This window comes from Alexandromys fortis, unplaced genomic scaffold, assembly GCF_014885135.2.
Source record: "Alexandromys fortis isolate MF-2015 unplaced genomic scaffold, M_Fortis_MF-2015_v1.1 scaffold_284, whole genome shotgun sequence".
Classification (NCBI taxonomy): Eukaryota; Metazoa; Chordata; class Mammalia; order Rodentia; family Cricetidae; genus Alexandromys; species Alexandromys fortis.
In genome coordinates, this window is record NW_026068160.1 from 326542 (window position 1) to 349561 (window position 23020).

General features: G+C 52.2%; 1 protein-coding gene across 1 annotated transcript; it reads right to left on the reverse strand.

Annotated features, from left to right (window-relative positions):
• Positions 1 to 11892: 11892 nt before the first annotated feature.
• Map1s (microtubule associated protein 1S) lies at positions 11893 to 20904 on the reverse strand. Its single transcript, XM_050127756.1, has 7 exons — positions 20466 to 20904; positions 18107 to 18211; positions 17327 to 17409; positions 16990 to 17130; positions 14674 to 16783; positions 13227 to 13450; positions 11893 to 12889 (listed from the first exon to the last, which is right to left on the reverse strand). Exons 1-7 carry the CDS (start codon positions 20587 to 20589, stop codon positions 12734 to 12736), a joined length of 2943 nt encoding a protein of 980 aa, XP_049983713.1. The 5' UTR covers positions 20590 to 20904; the 3' UTR covers positions 11893 to 12733.
• Positions 20905 to 23020: the final 2116 nt, after the last annotated feature.

Below are 23020 nucleotides of genomic sequence, written 5' to 3' on the forward strand. Positions count from 1 at the left end.
TTTGATCCCCACGGTGGGCGAGAAGGGGACCTGCACGGTGTCCTCTGAGCTCCTCGTGTGCACACAAACCGCAGCCGTCGGCTAAAACTATAAAGAACAAGCCTGTACTGGCGAGTCGGCAGCAGCAGCTCTCCTCGCGTGAGCCCATACGGACACTCACATGCTCCGAGTGTGCTTTGTCTGCCCCACGAGCCCGTGTGGCATTTAGTCTTTGAGTCATGTTCAGTTTTCTGGGGTTTGAGAACGCAAAAGCATCAGACGTTTTAAAATATATATTAGTGTGTGCCTGCACGCATCAGAGTCGGGTGGAACGTGCATTGGATCCACCGCACCTGCCGCTGACGGGGCGTTGCTGCTAATGCCGTCCTGGACTCAAGATTGGGTGCTTCAGGCTCCCAGGCAGCTCCATTACAGCCATGTGCCCGGTGTGCCCGACAGCCGCCTGAATCTGCTACATGACTCAGTTTTATTCCTGTCTATGAAGTCAGGACAGATGAGAGTCTCCCTAATGTGCTCTATCAGGAGGAAAACTGTGCACATATGCATCTGTCTGCACATGTGACCATGTGCATGTGTGCGCACATGCAATGGTGCATGTGTGCATGTGACCGTGTGCATGCATGTGACTGTGTGCGTGTGTGTGCAGTGCATGTGTGCGTGTGTGCAGTGTGTGTGTGCATGTGACTATGTGCACGTGTGTACACATGCATGTGTGTGTGCGTGTGAACCATTTATACATACCTCTCAATGTGTGAGCTTAGCTTTTTTGTCAACATGACACAAACCTGGGAAGTGACCTCAAAGAAGAGGCCTCCACCAAGCTGTCCTGTGGACGTGTCTGTGGGCAGTTTCTTGACAGATGATGGCTCAGTGTGGGCTATTCCACCCCCGGGGCACTCCCCATGGCCGCCACTTCAGTTCCTGCCTCCAGGCTCCTGCATGAACTACTGGCCTGTATGATGGGCTGGAAATGAAGTACAGTCCCCCATTGCTTTGTATCAGGGTGTTCGACACAATAAAATAGTTTGCCACAGAGCCCTAAATCCGAATCAGTCTGAACGAGAATGGGTTCAGATTCAGAATGTTCCCCCAAAGGGCAGTATAAAAGAGAACTTCCCGCCTGGATCCCAGCACTTCAGAGGCTAGCCTGGGCTCCCATACTCAAAACTGAGGGCTCAGAGGTGAGAGGATTTGGCCATCATCAGTGGGCGAGTCTACCAATAATTCCAGTTTAAGATGATTGACACATTAGAAGGCGAACCTTTAGTTGGAGGGAGGGGTCACTCCAGCTCCCTTCCTGGCCTCTACAGTTTTGCTCTCCCATTTCAAGGGTTAACAAAGTATGACCTGGGTGACCCTGGTCTGAGCCCCAAACGCCAGGCCCTCATGTCCCATCTGCCTCAGGGAGGTTGCTCTTGCAGGATACGCCCAGCACCCACGGTTTTCCTTTCATTCTGTTTTTGGGAATAAGGTGGGATTGAGGGGGTCCGCGCACACACAGCAGCTGTTCTACAATGAGCCACGCCCCCCACCGCCAGCTCCCCTTTGATTGGTCATTTCCTTGCTGTTAACTCTTCCGGCTCCAAAGCCGCCTGGGGAGGCTTTTCTCCCGCCCAGCACTAGACCCCGGGGAGTTGCCCGGTGTGGGCTCCGCCCTTAGCGTCAGGCCTGGAAGCCCGGGGAATCCGGCGCCTCACACAACCGTCAGGCGAGGTGTGACCGCATTCACACACCCGCCCCTCCTGGCAGACCTGGGCAGGGGCAAGGGAGAGGGGGCGGCGGCTAAGACCCAGGGAGGCGACGCTGCAGCCTCGGGAACGCGCAAGGCAGGGAAGGCACACCCCGACATAACAACACGAGACCCCAAAGCCTCCCCAGCCCCCGCGCGAGCACACAGGATCTCTTGCTCAACCTGGGGACCAGCAATGGGCATTCTCCTGCCTCCGCACCCCGTGTTGGGATTACAGAGATGTGCCTTCAAGAGCATCTTTTTAACAGGGTTCTGGGAATCGAACTCAGGTTCTCAGGCTTGTGAGTGAAGCGCTTTTCCCGTGGAGCCATTTCGCCCGTTCCACAAATGCCGCTCTTGCTCCCGCCCCCCCCCCCCCTTTCAGACAATCTCACCAGGTAGCCCAGGCTGGCCTTAATGTCGATATCCTCCCGCCTCATCTTCCTGGGGCACAGTGAAGGCACTTTGCCACCCATGGCCAAGCCTCTACTCCGTCTCTATCCTTCCTTTCCTCCCTCCCCCTCCCCTCCCCGGCCACAGCCTCCATTCCCTGGCGCCCTGAGCTGTCAGCCTGGCCTCGCGCCCCCTGGCGTCCACTCGGGGTTCAGGTTGGGGCCCCGCGTGGTGTTTCCAGTGCGCAATCAGCCAGCCATGGAGGGAGGTACAAACTGAGGGGAAGGAGTGATCCAAAGGAGAGGTAGGATAAGGTAAGACCTGCTGGGAGGAAAACCTACGGAGGAGACGGCTACCCAGCCCACCAGCCCTAGCAAGCCAAGCCTTGGCCTGGGTTTGACAAAGGGGGATATGGTCTCATGTCTATCATTGCGCGGCCATGTCTTCTGTGCGCCCACGGTCTGGCCGGGTGAAACCCCATCTCTTCAGAAGACCTAGTTAGTTACTGGAGCGGCAACCACTGCAGGGTGCTGGACAGTGACCACACAGCCTAAGAGAAAATAGATACCCAGCTTCTTGGGTGGCTAAGGCAGGAGGATGATCAGTTTGAGGACAATGTAGACAGCACAGCCAGTCTCCACAGCAGCAGAGAAGTTCAGTCAGGGGGAGTGGGCACATAGCCCCCAGGCCCAGGGCTCAGCATCAGCCCCACATGAGCACACTAAAGTAACAAAAAAAATTTTTTTTTTAATTTTGAGACTGGTGCTTTCTATGCGAACCTGGTTGTCCTGAACAGCAGAGATCCACCTGCCTCCTGCTGAGAGTGCACTTAAAGTAGGCCCGGTGGGACTTGTCTTTAATCCCAGCACTTGGGAGGCAGAAGCAAGTGGATCTCTGTGAGTTCAAGGCCAGCCTGGTCTACACAGAGAAATCCTAAAAGTAAAAAAAGAAAAAAAAAGCTGCATTCCCAGGCAGAATGTTGTTTACATAATAAATAAATAAATCATTTAAAAAAAATAAAGTATGGCTTTTTAAAAAAGCTGCATTCCCCATCTGCCCTGGTGGACTTTAGTATTGGAGGTGTCCTCAAGTGCACAGCCGCTGAACAGCAGGCGGCTGCTCCTTGTCTCTAGTGAGGTCACCAAGCACCGTCTAGGCGGCCCCGTCTAGGTCCCAGCTGTGGCTTTCTTTACTTTGGGAGGCTCTTTGCAAGCCCAGTTGGAGGTTGGTGGTTGTGGAAACACAACCTTTGTGTGTTATCTGTTCCTTCCTGTACACTCCTTTTTGGGTAGCCATGAACTGAGTGGCTCTGCCATGCCTGAACACTGGAAGCCTGAACAAAATTCCCTGCAGTTGTCTGGACTAGGGGCTGAACTCAGCTGGCAGTGCTCAGAGCCGCACTGGAAGGCTGTGGCCCACAGCAGCTGGGGGGTGGAGGCAGACCGGTCAGGAGGTGAAGGTTTACATAGTTTCAGCAGCCCTGAGCAAGTGCTAAAGGCTGGACTGGTGAGGTCTAGGCCTTAGACTCTCGGGGATGAGGGGTACATTCAGGGTGAACACTGGGATGGCGCTGACGGCTCTTCTTGGGGCCCAGGATTCCTGCCCTGTGGATTCTGCTGGCAATGGGTGGCTCAGTTGCTGGAAGGTGAACTCAAGGCCATGGTGCACCACGGCTGCAGCCTCTCCTGAGCTCTGCTGCTTGTGCGACCATGTGGGCCCTGGACTTCACGACCACAGGCCAGACCTTTGATCCCCGAGGGCCGTCCCTGCTGCTGACACACAGGCTGCAGCAGCCCAGTCCCCAGAAGGCTTTTTGTGCTCCATCACAGCTGTGACGTCCAGTCCCACAAACTTCGTGCTGATTGAAGTGACCACCTACAGGGAATGAGCCCCAAAGCCACTACAGTACGAAAAAACAAACAAACAAACAAACACAACCCAGGGCTGACAAATCAGGTCCAAGGCTGAGAGCACTGGCTGCTCTGGGAGAGGACCGGATCTCCACTACCCTTCCAGGACTCCAGTTCCAGCCTTGTGGGCACTGCGGTGTGTGGTGTCCAGACAGACAGACAAACACTAACACACATAAAATTAGAAAAAAACAACCTAAAGACTAAATTCTAAAGACCTGAGACTAGGAGAAGCAGAGCACCAGGACGCTAAAGCAAGCGTGCTAAGTGCAGAACGGCGGCTAGGTCACAGCCGGGCAAAGGTGCTCGCAGCGCAGCCAGAACATCTGAATTCAACCCTTGCACTCACATGATGGAGGGAGGAAAGCCAACACATGTGCAAAATAATAAAAAGTGAGTCCTGTGTGGCTGAGGTGGCTCCTGTCATCGGGAAGGCTGTGGGAGGCAGGCCAGTTGTCTGCTTTGGAAGGACTAGGGACTTGTCAGCTGGAGCAGTTGGTCACGGGATGTGAACCCCCTGCTGAGTGCACCTGTGGAGGCCTTGTGGTGGCAGAGCCTTGTCTTGGATTCCAGATGGCCTGCCAAGCACGCATCCCAAGCTGCCTGTCATGACAGAGCCTTGCCCACGGCTGCTTCAAACAGGCCTGGTCTAGAGATGTGAGGCCAGAACCAAGGCTCTAGATTGGTGCCCATCTCACTGCCTGTAACATGGGGCAGCAGCACTGGGTACAAAGCCATGGTACCAGGTGTCCCACTCCAGTGTTAGTCAGGGTTCTACTGCTGCAGCGAAACACCATGACCCTAGGCTGGAGTGGACTGAGACGGTGCTCACAGGAGTGCGAGAGGATCCAGACCAGGGACACTTACAGAGCAGACTGAGCCAATGACCTGGGCCAGAGCAGACCTCAGATGGCAAACTCCACAGGAACAGGTACAGGGGAGCAACCACTGAGTAAGTGAGGCAGAGCCAGAGACCGCTGAGGGTCTCAACATGAAGCTGGGACCTTCAAGGGAGTAGACCTAAGCTAGGACCCTTACAGGTCTCGACGTGAGTCTGGGATTGCCAAGGAACTAGGCCTGAGCCAGGTCCTTTGAAGGTTTGGGCATGAATCTGGGACCTCCGAGGGAGTAGGCCTGAACCAGGACCTCTGTGGGTCTGGGTGTTGGTCTGGGACGTCAAAGGGAATAGGCAGGAACCAGAAACCTCTGCGGGTCTGAGCATGAGTCTGGGACCTCTGAGGGAGTAAGCCTGAGTCAGGTCCTCTGCAGGGCTGGGCACACCTGAGCCTGGGAACTCCTAGGGAGAAGACTAGAGCCAGAGACCTTTGCAGGACAATCCCAAGCCAGGGACCTCTGCAGGAGGGGATCCAGACCAGTGACATTGACAGAAACAGGTCTGAGCTAACAACCGAGGCTAGAGCAGGCCTGAGACAGCAAACTACATGGGAGTAGAGCAAACCCCAGGAGCGCTGAGCAACCTCCAGGAACACTGAGTTACCAAGGGGATAGCTAGAACCGTGGCACTGACTGTACCACGAGGAACAACCATCTGAACTTTGGATTCACTGGCACCTAGAAGATTAATCAACAGAATTCAGACAGCCCCAACCACACCTGTTAGAGGAAAAGATGAGCAGAAAAGGTAAGAACACACACAACACCACAAAGAGCAACACAATACCAGTAAAACCTAACGACCCTACAACAGCAAGACCTGAACAACCAAATATAGATGGAGCAGAAGAAAATAACCTAAATAATAACTTCAAGAGAATGTTTGAAAATCTGAAAGAGGAGGGCTGGAGAGATGGCTCAGAGGTTAAGAGCACTGCCTGCTCTTCCAAAGGTCCTGAGTTCAATTCCCAGCAACCGCATGGTGGCTCACAACCATCTGTAATGAGGTCTGGTGCCCTCTTCTGGCCTGCAAGCATACATGCAGACAGAATACTGAGAATACTGTATACATAATAAATAAATAAATCTTTAAAAAATAAATAAATAAATCTTTAAAAAAATCTGATAGAGGAAATGAGAAATTCCCTCAAAGAAATGGAGGAAAAGACAAACAAAAAATTGGAAGACAGGGGCTGGAGAGATGGCTCAGAGGTTAAGAGCATTGCCTGCTCTTCCAAAGGTCCTGAGTTCAATTCCCAGCAACCACATGGTGGCTCACAACCATCTGTAATGGGGTCTGGTGCCCTCTTCTGGCCTGCAGGCAAACACACAGACAGAATATTGTATATGTAATAAATAAATAAATGTTAAAAAAAAAATGGAAGACATCAGTAAATCACTTAAAGAAAACCAAGAAAAAGCAATCAAATATATGAAAAAAACTATTCTAGACTTGAACACTGAAATAGAGACAATAAAGAAAACACAAGCTGGGTGAATTATAGAAACATAAATCATGAGAAAAAGATCAGGAACCACAAACGTAAGCATGAACAGCAGAATACAAGACATGGAAGAGAGAATCTCAAGCGCTGAAGATAAAATAGAGCTAATAGACTCATTAGAAAAAAAAAACCCACATTAAATCTAACAAAAACTTACCCCAAAATATCCAGGATATATGGGACACCATGACAAGAACAAACCTAAGAATAACAGGGATAGGAGAAGGAGAAGAGGTTTAACTCAAAAGCACAGAAAATATAGCTAACAAAATCATAAGAGAAAATGTTCCCAACCTAAAGAAAGATATGCCTATGAAGATATAAGAAGCTTACAGAACACCAAACAGACTGGATTAAAAAAAAAAAAAGTCCCCTCGCCACATAATAATCAAAACAGTAAACATACAGAGTAAAGAAAGAATATTAAGAGCTGCAAAGAAAAAAGGCCAAGTAACATATAAAAGTAGACCTATCAGAATTACAGCTGACTTCTCGTTGGAAACAATAAAAGCCAGAAGGTCATGGTCAAGCATTATGCAGACAATAAGAGACCACGGACGCCAGCCCAGACTACCACACCCAGCAAAACTGTCAATTACCATAGAAGGACAAAACAAGATATTCCATGACAAAACCAGATTTAATCTATACCTAGCCAAAAACCCAGCCCTACAAAGAAGGGCTACTAGAAGGAAAACGCCAACCCAAGGAAGGTGGTTACACCAACAAAAACACAGACAATCGATGATCTCATAGCAGCGAATCCCAAAAGAAGGGAAAAGCAAATAAATTAACATCACCAACAATGAAAACTAAATTAACAGGAGATAGCAATAACTGGTCATTAATATCCCTTAATATAAATGGACTCAACTCACCTATAAAAAGGCATAGGCTAACAGATTGGATACGAATAACAGAATCCATCCTTCTTCTGTATAGAAGAAACACACCTCAACATCAAACACAGACATGGTCTCAGAGTAAAGGGTTGGGAAAAAATATTCCAATCAAATAGACCTAAAAAACAGCGGGTATAGCTATCCTAATAGCTAACAAAATAGACTTCAAACTAAAATCAATCAAAGAGACAAAGAAGGACATTTCATATTAGTCACAGGAAAAATCCATCAAGAGGAAATCTCAATACTGAACATCTATGCCCCAAACACAAGGGCACCCTCATATGTAAAAGAAACACTTTTAAAGCTTAAATCGTACATTAAACCCCACACACTAATAGTAGGAGACTTCGATACTCTCCTCCTACCATTGGACAGGTCAATCACATAAAAAATGAACAGAGAAATAAGAGAACAGATGTTATGACTCAAGTGGACTTAGCAGACATCTATAGAATATTCCATCCAAACATAAAAGAATATACCTTCTTCTCAGAACCTCATGGAACCTTCTCAAAAATTGACCACATACTTGGTAACAAAACAAACCTTGGGCTGGAGAGATGGCTCAGTGGTTAAGAGCATTGCCTGCTCTTCCAAAGGTCCTGAGTTCAATTCCCGGCAACCACATGGTGGCTCACAACCATCTGTAAAGAGGTCTGGTGCCCTCTTCTGGCTGCAGACATGCACACAGACAGAATATTATATACATAATAAATAAATAAATATTAAAAAAAAAAACAAACCTTAACAAATACAAATGAATTGGAATAACCCCATGTACCTTATCAGATCACCATGGTTTAATACTCCAAGTCAACAGCAATACTAATTCCAGAAAACCCACAAACACATGGAAATTAAGCAATGCTCACCTGAATCATCAATGGGTCAAGGAAGAAATAAAGGGAGAAATTAAAGACTTCCTAAAATTCAATGAAAATGACCACACAACATACCCAAATTTATGGGACACAATGAAAGCAGTGTTAAGAGGAAATTTTATAGCACTAAATGCCTACATAAAGATGCTGGAAAACTCCCACACTAATGGAGTAAAAGAACACCTGAAAACTAGAACAAAAAAAGAAGCAAACTCGCCCAGGAGGACAACATGGCAGGAAATAATCAAATTGAGAGTTGAAATCAAAATAGAAACAAAGTAAACAATAAAAAATGAATGAGACAAGGAGTTGATTCTTCGAGAAAAATCAACAAAATAGAAAAACCTTTATCTAAACTAACCAAAAGGCAGCGAGAGAATATCCACATTAAAAAAATCAGAAAATGGTCTGGCGCCCTCTTCTGGCCTTCAGACATATACACAGACAGAATATTGTATACATAATAAATAAATAAATAAATATTTTTTAAAAAAAATCAGAAATGAAAGGGGGTACAAAAAACAGACACAGAGGAAATACAGAGAATCACCAGGTCATATTTCAAAAACCTGTACTACACAAAATTGGAAAACTTAAAGGAAATGGAAAACTTTCTGGATAAATAGCATTTACCAAAATTAAAACAAGAACAGATAAGCAAACTAAACAGACCTATAACTGCTGAAGATAAAGAAACAGTCATCAAAAGTCTCCCAACCAAAAAAAGCCCAGGACCAGAAAGTTTCAGCTCAGAATTCTATAAAATTTTCAAAGAAGAACTAACACCAATACTCCTCAAATTATTCCAAACAATAGAAACAGAAGGAACATTGCCAAACTCTTTTTATGAGGCTACAATTACCCTGATACCCAAACCACAGAAAGACATTACTAAGAAAGAGAATTATAGACTGATCTCACTCATGAACATTGATGCAAAAATACTAAATAAAACACTGGCAAATCAATTCCAAGAACACATCAGAACCATCATCGACCATGATCAAGTCTGCTTCATCCCAGAGATACAGGGATGGTTCAACATATGGAAATCTGTCAACGTAATCCACCATATAAATAAGCTGAAAAATAAAAACCACATGATCATCTCATTAGATGCTGAAAACCTTTTGACAAAATACAACATCCCTTCATGATAAAAGTCCTGGAAAGAGCAAGGATACAAGGAACATACCTAAACATAATAAAGGCAATATACAGCAAGCCAACAGTCAACATCAAACTAAATGGAGAGAAACTCACACTGATCCCACTGAAATCAGGAACAAGACAAGGTTGTCCACTCTCTCTGTATCTATTCAATATAGTTCTTGAGGTCCTAGCTAGAACAATAAAACACAAAAAAGAGATCAAGGGGATACAAATCAGAAAAGAAGAAGTCAAACTCTCACTATTTGCTGATGTGATAGTTTACATAAGTGATCCCAAAAATTCTACCAAGGAACTTCTACAACTCATAAACATGTTCAATAATGTAGCAGGATACAAGATTAACTAAAAGCAAGCAAGCAAGCAAGCAAGCAAGTAAGAAAGAAAGAAAGAAAGAAAGAAAGAAAGAAAGAAAGAAAGAAAGAAAGAAGAAAGAAAGAAAGAAAGACAGACAGACAGACAGTAGCCCTTCTGTACACAGATGATAAAAGGGCTGGGAAAGGAATCAAAGAATCAACACTCTTCACAATAGCCACAAATAGCATAAAAATATCTCGGAGTAACTTTAACCAAACAAGTGGAAGACTTTTATAACAAGAACTTTAAATCTTTGAAGACACCAGAAAGTAGAAAAATCCCCCATGCTTTTGGGTATATAGAATTAACATAGTAAAAATGGAAATCTTACCAAAAGCAATCTACAGATTCAATGCAATGCCCATCAAAATCCCAGCAAAATTCTTCACAGACCTCAAGAGAATGGTACTCAACTTCATATGGAAAATAAAAAACCCAGGATAGCCAAAACAATCCTGTACAATAAAAGAACTTCTGGAGGCATCACAATCCCTGACTTCAAACTCTACTACAGAGCTACAGTACTGAAAACAGACTGGTATTGGCGTAAGAACAGACAGGAGAACCAATGGAACCAAAATGAAGATCCGGATATCAATCCACACATCTTTGAACACCTGGTTTTTGACAAAGAAGCAAAAAAATATCAAATGGAAAAAAGAAAGCATATTTAACAAGTGGTGCTGGCATAACTGGATATCAACATGTAGAAGAATGAAAATAGACCCATATCTATCACCATGCACAAAACTCAAGTCCAAATGGATCAAAGACCTCAACATAAAGCCAGCCACACTGAACCTTATAGAAGAGAAAGTGGGAAGTACACTTGAACACATTGGCACAGGGAACCACTTCCTAAATATAACCCCAGCAGCACAGACACTGAGAGAAACAATTAATAAATGGGACCTCCTGAAACTGAAAAGCTTTTGTAAAGCAAAGGACACGGTCAACAAGACAAAATGATAGCCTACAGAATGGGAAAAGATCTTCACTAACCCCACATCAGATAGAGGTCTGATCTCCAAAACATACAAAGAACTCAAGAAATTGGTCATTAAAAGTACAAAGAATCTAATAAAAAAAAATGGAGTACAGACCTAAACAGAGAACTCTCAATAGAGAAATCTAAAATGGCTGAAAGACACTTAAGGAAATGTTCAGCATTCTTAGAGAAATGCAAATCAAAACAACTCTGAGACTCCATCTTACACCTGTAAGAATGGCCAAGATCAAAAATACTGATGACAGCTTATGCTGGAGAGGTTGTAAGGAAAAGGGAACACCTCGGGGGCTGGAGAGATGGCTCAGAGGTTAAGAGAATTGCTTGCTCTTCCAAAGGTCCTGAGTTCAATTCCCGGCAACCACATGGTGGCTCACAACCATCTGTAATGGGGTCTGGTGCCCTCTTCTGGCCTGCTGGCATACACACTGACAGAATATTATATACATAATAAATAAATTAATTTAAAAAAAAGGGAACACCTCTGCATTGCTGGTGGGAATGCAAACTGGTACAGCCCCTTTGGATGTCAGTGTCGCGATTTCTCGGAAAATTAGGAAACAACCTTCCTCAAGACCCAGTAATACCACTTTTGGGTATATATCCAAAGGATGCTCAATCGTGCCACAAAGACATGTGCTCAACCATATTCATAGCAGCTTTGTTTGTCATAGCCAGAACCTGGAAACAACCTAAATGCCCCTCGATTGAAGAATGGATAAGGAAAATGTGGTACATTTACACAGTGGAGTACTACACAACAGGAAAAAATAACGGCAGCTTGAATTTGCAGGAAAATGGATGGAGCTAGAAAACATCATTTTGAGTGAGGTAACCCAGACACAGAAAGACAATTATCACATGTACTCACTCATAAGTGTTTTTTAAACATAAAGCAAAGAAAGCCATCTTACAAACCACAATCCCAGAGAACCTAGACAACAATGAGGACACTAAGAGAGACTTAATAGATCTAATCTACATGGGAAGTAGAAAAAGACAAGATCTCCTGAGTAAATTGGGAGCATGGGGACCTTGGGGAAGTGTTGAAGGGGAGGGGGAGAGACAGGGAGGGGAGCCGAGAAAAATGTAGAGCTCAATAAATATCAATTAAAAAAAGAAAGAAATGCCATGACAATAAGCACGGGGGGGAAGGATTTATTTGGTGTTCATTATCACAGGAACTCACAGAGGACAGAAACCTGGAGGCAGGAGCTGATGCAGAGGCCATGGAGGGTGCTGCTTCCTGGCGGCCTGTTCTGTCTGTTTTCTTATGGAACCCAGGACCACCTGTCCAGGTGTGGTCCCATCATTAATGGACTCGGCTGTCCCCATCAATCACTAATTAGGAAAATGCCCCCAGGCAGCCCACAGCCTGATCTAGCAGAGGCATCTTCTCAGCTGGGGCTCCCTCCTCTCAGGTGACTCCAGCTTGTGTTGAGCTGACAGAGGACTACCAAGCACACCCCAGGTTAGATTCTCTCCAAGTGCGGTGGTGAGAGCCGTTTGTGAAGAGGGAACATAAAGTACAATCTGCGCCCCCAGGCTGGCCTGGGTGCATAAGAGAACAGGTGACAAGTGTGGGAGAAGCCAGTAAGTAGCACCCTCCGTGGCCTCCAGGCTCCTTCCTGCCTCCAGCAAACCTCTCGAGGTGTTTACAGCCGAGGTGTTTACAAAGCACAAGAAACCCTAACTACGACGTCAAGACCAAAATCTTTCCCATTCGCTTTATCTTGTGTGAGACCAGGATGGCCTAGAACCCACATGATCCTCCTGCCTCTGCAACCTGAGTGCTAGGAAGGAGAGCGGTAGCTGTGCCTGCCCCGTGGCCAGCTCAACAGCTGGTAAGAGCAGCACTGCCCCCGTCTGTGGCGCTAGGATGGAAGCTGGCGTGTCACACAGTGGCTCACTCGTATGCGGTGTCGTGGTTCAGCGTGGAGTACAGAGCCGCAACCTGGGTCCCAGGGTGCACCGCGGCCAGGGCTAGAACTCCACCTTGCAGGCCGGGAAGGCCTCATCCTGCATGGACACCATGCTGCCACTGCCCAGCACCCTGATGCCCAGCGCCGGGTGCTGCTCGTGCGTCTCCTCATACCACCTGTGCATCACCGCGGAGTCGAAGGTGGGGATCAGGGTGACCTGTGGGGTGGAGCAGGCACACAGGTCACACCCACTGCCTGTCCCCCCTGTGCGAGTCTCCCGCCACTGTGACAGGCAGTGCTGCAGTCAGGCTGACGATGCCACCTCCCCTGCTGTGGGCTCCCCTGCGCTGATGCAGTTCTGCCCAAATCTGACTCTGCACACACGGGGTGCCTGGCCGTCTGCTCAGCATGTGGTGTGCCTCTCAACCAGAGTCCCTCGCCTCGGTGTCCTGGCCCCACAGACTTGGGAAGCACCCACCCCTCTGCACTGGGGTCCTGAGGCTGAGCAGAGACCACCTCTCAGAAGAAAGACCTGAGTCCTGGGGTCTACTCACCTGCAGGTCAAGGTCCCACTGCTGCTTGCCGGCCAGCAGTGCGTCCAACACAGCACGCAGCCCCTCCTCCTGGCGCTGGCCCTGCCCACTGATGACATAGCAGAGTGCACGCACCCGCAGGAAGAAGTCCTGGTCCAGGTGACCCGCGCCACCCCCAGGCAGGTAGGCCAGGTCCAAGTAGACAGGGGAGCCAGCAGTGGGTGGCACAGGGCGGCTACTGGGCCCTGTGGGGATATACAGGTTGGTGGTGGAATCACATGGCTGAAGGGCAACCCTGTGGTAGATGGCTATCACCTCCCAGCAGGGGACAGACACCCTGTATTCACAGGGGCCAGTGTCGGCCACACCTCCTGGGCCATAGAGATGGATGCTCAGGGAGCAAGCTCAGCCCACGGCCTGAGATTTGGATGTGAGAACTAAGAGTGTTCACAAAACTGGTCACGTGGCAAGTGCTTGAGTCACAAAGCCCCGCACCCACCCCCTGGACAGCAGAACAGGCCTGAGGGTCCCAGAACAAACACCCCGCAGCTCCAGGATCGCAGGGAGCGAGGTGATGGCAAGTCTAGGACAAAATCAAGCCCTGCTTGGAACTGGCACAGCCAGTGAGAGCTGTGACTTAGGGAACTGACGTGTGGGACCCTGGGGATCCATCATGGAGGTGAGGTCTGCAGAGGGACTTCGGGGCCCTTCGGAGCCTGGACCTGAAAACCTATGAACACTACCCCGCCTGGCTCTGCCACGGTTAGCTGTGCACTTTCCTGGGGCGTGGGCCTGTCTGCAGTGGGGCCACAAGGCGGGATTGATGGGTAGACAGAGCTATCAAGTACCCCTGGTCACTTAATTTCTTTCCTGTCAGTGCGGCCTCCGGCCTCAGGACCCATCTGTAACCTGTGCCAAAGCAGCCACCGTCAGCTGGGGACAGGCACAAAGAGCAACCTCAGGGCCACCTACTTTCAAATCAGCACTCACAAGACCCAGGCAGGGGGATGGTTTCCAGTTCTACAGCAGCCTGGGCTACAGCTCAAAACTCCTCAGTTTGTCTCTGAGACAGAGTCTTTCTCATTACATAGCCCAGGCTGGCCTCAAACTCACAAGGATCTGCCTGTCTCTGCCTCCCAGAGCGCTGGAATTAAAGGTTGGGGCACCACACTCAACAAAAACCTCTCAAAACACCAAAAAAAAAAAAAAAAAAAAAAAAGCTAAGCATGCCCAACACCCTGGGCCTCTCAGCCTCTTTAGGCAGAACGTTCCAGCATGAGGCCATCTCAAAACACAAACTAGACAAAATACTGACAAGCAGAAAAGTCCGTGCCCGCACAGGGCCGGGCTGAACTCCTAGGGAGCAACACACCCAGCAAGACGTCTCTGGGTGATCTAAGAGGAGGCGGCAGGAGGCCAATAGGCCCAGAACAGGAGCCACAGCACAAAGGCGGGAATGAGGACTCACCTGAGGAGATCCTAGTGCCAGGGGCTTTGGGAGTGGTCTTGGGGACCGAGGGCTTCCTGGTGAGGGGCACACGGCTTGGCTTGTCTGCGGGCTCACTGCGGGCGCTTAGTGGCCGGGCCCGGTCCCCCGCAGGGCCCTTGGTCTTGGCAGCTAAGGGTGCAGCTCTGGGGGTGGCAGAGGTGGAGCTGGGCCTTGTAGGGGCCTTGCGGCTGCGACTGGTATTGGCAGGGTTGGGGGGCTGCCTGGAGCGGGACGGCAGCGCCTCAGGATCCACCATACAGATGCCGGGTGCATCGGGCAGCGGTGGTGGCACACGGGGAGTGGGCAGCGGGTCCCTGGCTGCACTCTCACCGCCTGCGTCATCGTCGGAGTCCGCAACAGGCACGGGGTCAGAGTCAGACAATGTGGGCAGTGACTCACTCACTGACGTGGGCGGTGTCTCGGGTGGCCGCTCCTGTGAATGGGCGCTGCTGTCTGAGCTGCCTGGAGATGTGGGAGGGGGCGGTTTGCGGTGTGCAAACTCACAGGGTGAAACGAGGCACAGGTCCACGTCGTGCGGAGATGTGGAGCGGCGCGCGAGGCGCAGGGGAAGGCTAAGCCCCGAGTCCCCTGCTGGTAGCACCTGCTCGAAGGACACAGACAGTGACTCGTCTACCTCAGTGGAGTGCGGTGAGCCCAACTCCGCGGGCAACGAGGGTGTGGTCAACGTGGGTGTTGTGGCCGTGGGTGTAGTGGCAGAGGGCGATGCATCTGGAGCGGGCTCAGGGCGCAGCGGGCTGAGTGACAGGTGCTCAGGGCTACTGCCAGGTGCGGTAGGTTGTGGGGACCGAGCTGGGGACAGGGTCGGGGATGGGGCAGGTGGCTGTTCAGGCTCCACACTGCTCCCAGCTGCTCCGGGGCACTCAGGTACATGAGCCGTAGGTGGCCCTACTGGAACCGGGGCACGAGGCCCGTTCTGTGACACGCGGGGCTTCATGTTGGTGACACCAGGCCCAGAGCGGCGCACGTCGCGGACTGTAGGCCGTGCAGGCCCAGGTTTTGTGTCCTTCTTCAGGTCACGCATGGGTGGAGCAGACTCCCTTCGCACTGTGTTCCTGCTGGTGGAACTGGCGACGGTGCTGGTACTCCGGACCGGCTCTTTGCGCGAGCTGTCCCGTGAGGCCAAGCTGTCCTGGCTGTCGGCCCTCGCCGGTGTATCCAAGTCACGTGCAGTGACCACTGGCCGGCGCAGGCACGGCAGATGCTGCAGGCGCTGCAGCCCGTCCAGTAGGCGTGCAGGCGGTGTGTGACCTGGGAATAGCACACGCACCACCTTGTCACTGGGCGCAGCAGGCTGCCACACCAGCAGAGCGCAGGCGGGTGCCGCAGGGTCCCCGGGTGGCGGGTGCAGCACAAAAAGCTCAAGACGGCCGACGCCCAGCTTCTCGAAGAGGATGGTGGGGCGCGTGGGCTGCGGGCCACGCTGCAGGGGTAGGGGCACAATACCCAGGCTCCGCAGCAGGCCCCGAGCACAGACCGCCTCATCCTCACCCCCACGCAACCGAGACGCTGCCTGGCGCGCATTCAGGAACACGACACCCAGGGCAGGCGACAGCAGGCGACGCAGTCTCTCCTCATGCTGTCCCTGTGGCCCCGCGGCTGCCTCACGCTCTGCCAACTTGCGGCGCAGCAGGCTATTGAGGCCAGGCAGGCTGTCGGCACCCGCATGGGTCACTAGCACAGCGTCCACGCGGTCCAGATGGCGCACCAGTTTCCAGAAGCTCGACTTAGGGTTGGAGCCGCCATTCACCAGCACAGTGAAGCCATTGACTGCAAAAAACGCAGCGTCGCCCAGGCCGCCCGGGAACACGTAGCAGCAGGGCCGGGCCAGGCGCAGGAAGCCACCCGCGGCCGGGGGCTCCAGCAGCTCAAAGGGCGATGGCGGCTCTAGGGACTCGGCCACATATTCCAGAAAGGCTCGCAGGCCCTCGGAGGCAGGCAGCCGCGCGGGAGGGTTCAGTCGCAGCCGTAGTCCGGGTGCGGGACCCAGCAGCGCCCAGTCCCCAAAGGTCGGACAGGACACGGTAAGGGCCGGTGGGGCAGTGGGTGCTGAGGCTAGCGCCTCCTGAACCTGTGGAACCAGCACAGGGCCATCAGGACCCAAGGACCTGTGCACCACTCCCCCTAATCCCCAACCTGCCACTAGGCACCGCAGGCTCACGGGGCTTGCCCTCCTGGCCTACAGCCCCATTGTGAGAACACCCCCCACACACACACTCAGTGCACCGTGCAGTGGGTAGGCAGCTTTGTGGAGGGGAGAAGGGAAGAACAGCTCACCTCTTTGTCCCCCAGCACCTGTAGGAAGTGCTGGGCTGAGAACCCCCCGGTCTGTAGCAGCAGCTCCCCAGTCTCCTCCAGGCAGGGCCCTGCCAGCACCAGCAGTTTGTGAGGGGCCGGATCCATCAGGAGGTTCCGGAGCTATGGGTGAGGATGAAGGGTCTCGTGAGTGGCGCCCAGGCTGGGGCCCAGCGGCCTCTTGCCCGCACCAGCTGATGTGGCTCCTCATGGCAAGAGACTGCTTTAGGCAGCCTTTTTTTTAAGGCAAGGTTCCTCCCCACCGTGCTCCCTAACGCCTCCAGCTAGACTCCAGCTCTCCTGTCCCGAGCCCTCCTACCTCATCGCACAGGGATTTGTCTGAAGGGTTCAGCAGCACCAGAGTCTCCAGGGTCTCCCCACGGTGGTGCAGGCTCCGCTGGCCTGTGGGATGACAGGTCCAGGCCCTGACTCAGCATCAGGCTGGCCTGAAGCCAAATCCTGAAGCCCCAATACAGCTGTGTGCAGATGAGGGCAGATGGAAACCAAGGGGGTGCCTGGGGCATCAAGCAGGGACAACGGGGACGAGCAGCAGCATTGGTGCTGGGCTGGTCACCCTAGGAGGCTGCATAGCACCGCCAAGGCGGGCAGAGGAGCTTCAGTCCTGCCCCCATGAGGCTGCCTGCCCAGAGGGGCTTCCAGAGAACACAGTGGGTCGCACACGTATGGCATCTCCAGCTCTTTCTCCACCCCACCAGGGATCAGGAAGTCTCTGTGACTCACAGGGACAATCAGATGGACGCTTCCGTCCTCTCAGGAAGCTGTGGGTGGTGACTCAACTCCCCGGCCAGGCGCTGAGCTATAGTATATATATACACAGAGTGGCCAGTGGCTGCTCTGGACACCCTGGGATCCCCTGGGAAGTCTACCCTGCACCCCATCCTGCTTCTGTATTGACTGCGAGCGCCCTGTAGGGTCCCTCCCTAGAGTCACTGCACCCTGCTGTCCTGAAGCCAAGGCAGCATCTCCAGGTTAGGGTAGTACTGCACAGGCCTCAGTGGTGCTCCAACCCAGGCCCAGCAGCACACAGCAGTTACTCAGCAGCGTGACATCCCGTGAGGGGCAGAGTGGGACAGGTCACCTTTGACAATGCTGGAGAAGGTGGCCGAGTGCCGGGACACGAAGGCCTTGAGCTGCTCATCCAGACTGCAGACGGCGGGGTCCACATCCTCCCAGGAGCGGACACCTGCAGCAACACACGGCGGCGCTCAGCTGTCCCCGTCAACCTGCCCCAGCTCCCACAGCAACACATGCGCTCAGCTGCACCCGTCAACCTGCCCTGGCTCCCACAGCTCGGATCATGGGCCAGCAGAGTCGAGGAACTCAGGCAGGCCTGATGTCTAGGAGCCACCTGCTCTTGATGCCTGCTTTCCTGCTAGGATCCTGAAGGCTGGGGGTTCTGTGTGAACATCTATGCGCATAGGTGTACCATGCGTGTGCATGCATGTGCGCACGTGCATGTGGAGGCCAGAGGTCAGCACAGGACGCCATCCTCCCTACATCACATGTTCAGGAGAGCTCTCAAGGAGTCTTCAGGCTGAATGCCAGCACTGCCCTGCGCCCTCCACAGCTGGGATTACAGGCGCATACTGCCAAGTGTAGTGTGATGTTTTAGTCTTTTGGCTTTTGGGGGGTTCTGCCACCCAGCTCCCAAATAAAACACACAGAGCCATAGCTTGGCTTGTTTCTAGCCTGCTTTTGTTAAATTATCCTGTCCACCTTCTGCCTCTGGGCTTTCTCCTTTTCTTACTTCTGTGATCTTACCCTCCTCCTTCTCTTCCTTGGTTCTTCTATTTATACTCTCTACCTGAGAGCCCCGCCTCTTCTTACTCCTGTCTCGCTATTGCTCATGCAGCTCTTGATTAGACCCTCAGGTGTTTTAGACAGGCAAAGAATCACAGCTCCATGGAGTTAAACAAATGCAGCAGAAACAACAGCAACACCTGAAAGTATACTCCCCAACAGCCAAGCCCAGCTTTGATGCGAGTCTCAGGCTCCCAGCACCTGGCCTACTCAGTCACTGCATTTGGGGCAGCAGTCTCCCACGAGCACAAGCTGGAACTCACAACAATTCTCCTGCCTAAATCCAAGGGCTGCAACAACAAGGGCTGCACATACCTAGCTCACCTGGCCTGTTCCCTCCTATGCTCTCCCACCCTCCCCAATGTGCAGGGTCCGTCACTGTGACCCCTCCCTTCAGACTCTACAGCCCGTGGTTCTCAACCTTCCTAATGCTGCGACCCTCCAATACATGCTGTGGTGAACCCCAACCATAAAATTATCTCGTTACTTCACAGTTACAGTTTTGCTGCTGTTATGAATTGTAAACATCTGATATGTGACCCCTACGAAAGGGTCATTCAACCCCCAAAGGGGTTGAGACCCACAGGTTGAGGACCAATACCTTGGCCGTTATCCCTTGCCAGGTCGGCCTGTGGTGAGCTGTCACACTTAGGGACACTCCAGATCACACATTCAGATGGGCATTGTATGTTCTTCTGGGGATTTTGGTTTTGGGGGGTCTTTATTTTGTTTTTCGAGACAGGGCTTCTCTGTGTAGCCCTGAGTGTCCTGGAACTCGCTGTGTAGACCAGGTTCGAATTCACAGAGATCTGCCTGCCTCTGCCTCCCAAGTAATTAAAGGCGTGTGCCACCACCGTCGCCGGATGGGCGCAAATTCCCTATGATGCTTCTAGCTGAGGATAAAGCCCTTATCCTGCCTCCATTTCAGAAGCGCTGAGATGACCAGAGAAGGACGCTGATGATGAAGCTGGATCGAGCATGCCAGGCAACGACTCTACTGAACCCCAGCACTTATTTTCGAGAAAGCGGTCTTGTAGCCCAGGCTGGCTGGAACTTCAGCGCTCCTCCGGCCTCAGCCCCGGAGTGCATGGGTGACCGGCACGTGCATCGCACTCGCTGCCCCGTTGCAGGCGATGCAGCCCCGCCCGTGTCCCAGTGTGACAGGTGCACCTGAGTCAATTCCCCTCGTGCCAAGCTCCCCCGGGGCGGCCCCGCCACCCACGCGCCAATTAGCAGCGGGGAAAGCAGGTCCCGGGGCACCGCGGGGAAACGTGCGAGCCCGGCGACGGGCGGGGTCAGAAGAGGAAGGCCGCACCCCGCCGGAACCCCAGAGCCGGGGATGCGGCGCCCACCGGGGCCCCAGGCCGCCCCCGGGACCCTGTACTCCCGGAATCCGACGCCCCACCTGCCCTGCCCCACACGGGGCCCAGGCCGCCGCGCCCCCACCAGACCCAGCGACCCGCGCCGCCACGAAGAGCCCAGGGGCTGCCTGGCACGCGAGGACCCGGCCGCCCGGAACGTTGCGTCCGGGGTCGCTGCGCCCCACCCGGACCCCGGCCCGCCGGAACCCCCAGCCCCACCCGGACGCCCCGCCCCGCCCCGCCCCGTCGCCGCGGCCCCGGTCGCCGCGGCCCCACCTCGTTCCAGCTCCTCCAGGATGTGGGCCAGCAGCCCCGGGCAGCCGCACTCGCCGCCCACCACCAGCAGCAGCAGCGAGCTCGGTGCCGCCACAGCCTCGGGCGCCGCCATCACCGCCGCCATCTTCGCGCCGCCCCGACGCTCTGAGCGCCCCGGCCCCGCTGGCCACGCCCCTTCTAGGAGCGTACCGGAAGCGCCGGAGACCCCGGCCGGAAGCGCCCCCTCCTCTCCAGCCTGTGGTCGCCCTCCAGGCCTCGGCAGACCTTAGGGCGCTGAGACAGCCGGTATCCCTGCCAAAATGTCATTCACTCACTCGAACTGTTGTTACCGGGGCCCGGTGGGTGCTGCGGGCTTCCTAAGGTAGCATTCCGACAGAGGGCTTTGAGGGATGTGTAGGAGTTTGCGAGGTGTGTGTGGTGGGCCGGGACCAAGTGAGACACATGTCATGGGAGGTCTTTAGGTTAGGTGAGCACTGTTCCTGTCTTTTTAGGAGAAAGGGCAGCCGGGCTGTGGTGGCGCACGTCTTTAATCCCAGCACTTGGGAGGCAGAGACAGGCGGATCTCTGTGAGTTCGAGACCATCCTGGTCTACAAGAGCTAGTTTTAGGACAGCAAAACCAAAGAGAAACCAAAAAAAAAAAAAAAAAAAAAAAAAAAAAAAAAAAAAAAAAAAAGCAGCAGAAGAAGAAAGGACATTTTGAAGGGGTGAAATCAGCAGGCCTGGTAAATGTTAGCGCCCATCTGACTCCAAGTAAGTTTGTCTCTCAACCGACCTCGAGCTAATAATCCTCCTGCCTCCACTGCTTCCTGCACACTGGGACAGCAGACAGTCAATACAGACAGCCAATACAAAAGCTTGGGGCTCACTTGGGTTATAGCCTTGACTCCCATCCAGACCTTGGGGAACATTGGCACCCCAATCTTATATCTTTTATTGTCATTCCATGTTAAATATTTGGTTTTTTGTTTTTGTTTTTCGAGACAGGGTTTCTCTGTGGCTTTGGAGCCTGTCCTGGCACTAGCTCTGTAGACCAGGCTGGTCTCGAACTCACAGAGATCTGCCTGCCTCTGCCTCCCGAGTGCTGGGATTAAAGGCGTGCGCCACCATCGCTCGGCCCTTGTTAAATATTTGAACGGCTATTCATTCCAGGAATGGCCCACTGGCTCCCTCCCAAAGGGAGCCCCCGTTTCTGGAATAAACAACTAAAACAAGGTGCTTGGGCATTCCCAAGAAGGCTGAGGCGGGGGATCAGAAGTTTACAGTCAGCCTCAGCTACCTAGCAAATATGAGGCCAGCCAGATCCTGCATCAAAAAGAAAGATAAAAGAAAACCTACTCGTGCCTTTAATCCCAGCACTTGGGAGGCAGAGGCAGGAGGATCTCTGTGAGTTCGAGGCCAGCCTGGTCTACAGAGTGAGTTCCAGGACAGCCAGGGCTTTAGAACAAAAAAAAAAAAAAAAAAAAAAAAAAAACTAAGGAAAAGGCAAACAAGGCTGATGCGAAAAAGGCCAGGCAGCAGGATCGGCCCACTGCTGACTGCGGCCTGTCGGGGATGTTCCAGGCAAACTTCCTCCTTGGTCAGTGTGTAGCAACAGCCATGGCCTCCTCCCACAGTCTGAGGCTCCTGGATACCAACTTCCCTGCCTTTTTGGTGCTAGTATCCTTCCTGAATCCTCACTCCCCCCGTGGCTGGCCAGCCTGTGGTGAAACCTGGGGCCTGTCACTTCCTGTTATAACAGAAACAGAACTGGGCTTGATGGCTGAGATCAAGTGCAGAGCCGGGTTTGACTCATTAGGAGAGTCTGAGGCCAGAGCAAGCCCACGGCCAGCCTGGGCTACATAGGGAGTTCAGAGAGACCCAGGCCAGCCAGGCTAATCCTTTAAAGCCACCCACATTACAGCTCCCAACTGCCTGGACTCCTGCCCCATGGGATCTAATGCCCCCTTCTGGCCTTCATGGGTGCATGCCCAAAAAGAGATGAGCATGTTGGCCCCTTTAATCCCCACACGTGGGGCAGAGGCAGGAGGATTTCTGTGAGTTTATGGTCAGCCTGGACTACAGAGAAAAATCCTACTGAAAAACAGAGCTGGAGGCCTGCTGAAGCCCAGTAGCTTCTTGCTGTCTGGTTCTGTCCCCGTGCAGGAGACACTAAGCGAATGGACCAACAACAGCCCATTCTGTTTGTTCAGTCTTTCCCTGCTCCATGAGCCCGTCGGGATTTGAACCCAGGAGCTGAAGTCTGTACCCTCCCAGCTGCCTTAGCACCTCTGTTCTCTTTTTCCCCATCTCCCTCTGTACTCCACAGCAGCCCCAAGCTGTCAATTCTCCTGCCTCAGGCTCTGCTCCTGGCTTTGGCAAGACAGCCCTGCACAGTCACGCCTTAAGTGAGTGCTGATGTTACAGTCTGACCTCTGAGGGCACAGTACACCTGCACCATGAGTCAAATGGGGAAAGGCTCTGAGGTCAACAGCTTTGCAAAAATAAAAAAAAAAATCCCCAAAACTGGTCTCCCTGGTAACTGGCAGGGTATCTGCGCCTGGAAGTTTGGGGACAG

Bases quoted from the DNA above. Each gene is read 5' to 3' on its own strand.
- Map1s (XM_050127756.1), bottom strand. From the start codon at position 20,589: ATGGCGGCGGTGATGGCGGCGCCCGAGGCTGTGGCGGCACCGAGCTCG. The intron at 17,410-18,106 runs GTGACCTGTCCC...GTCATCCCACAG, and splicing joins CTTCTCCAGCATTGTCAAAG to GCCAGCGGAGCCTGCACCAC. The intron at 13,451-14,673 runs GTGAGTCCTCAT...ATATCCCCACAG, and splicing joins TGGCACTAGGATCTCCTCAG to GGCCCAGTAGCCGCCCTGTG.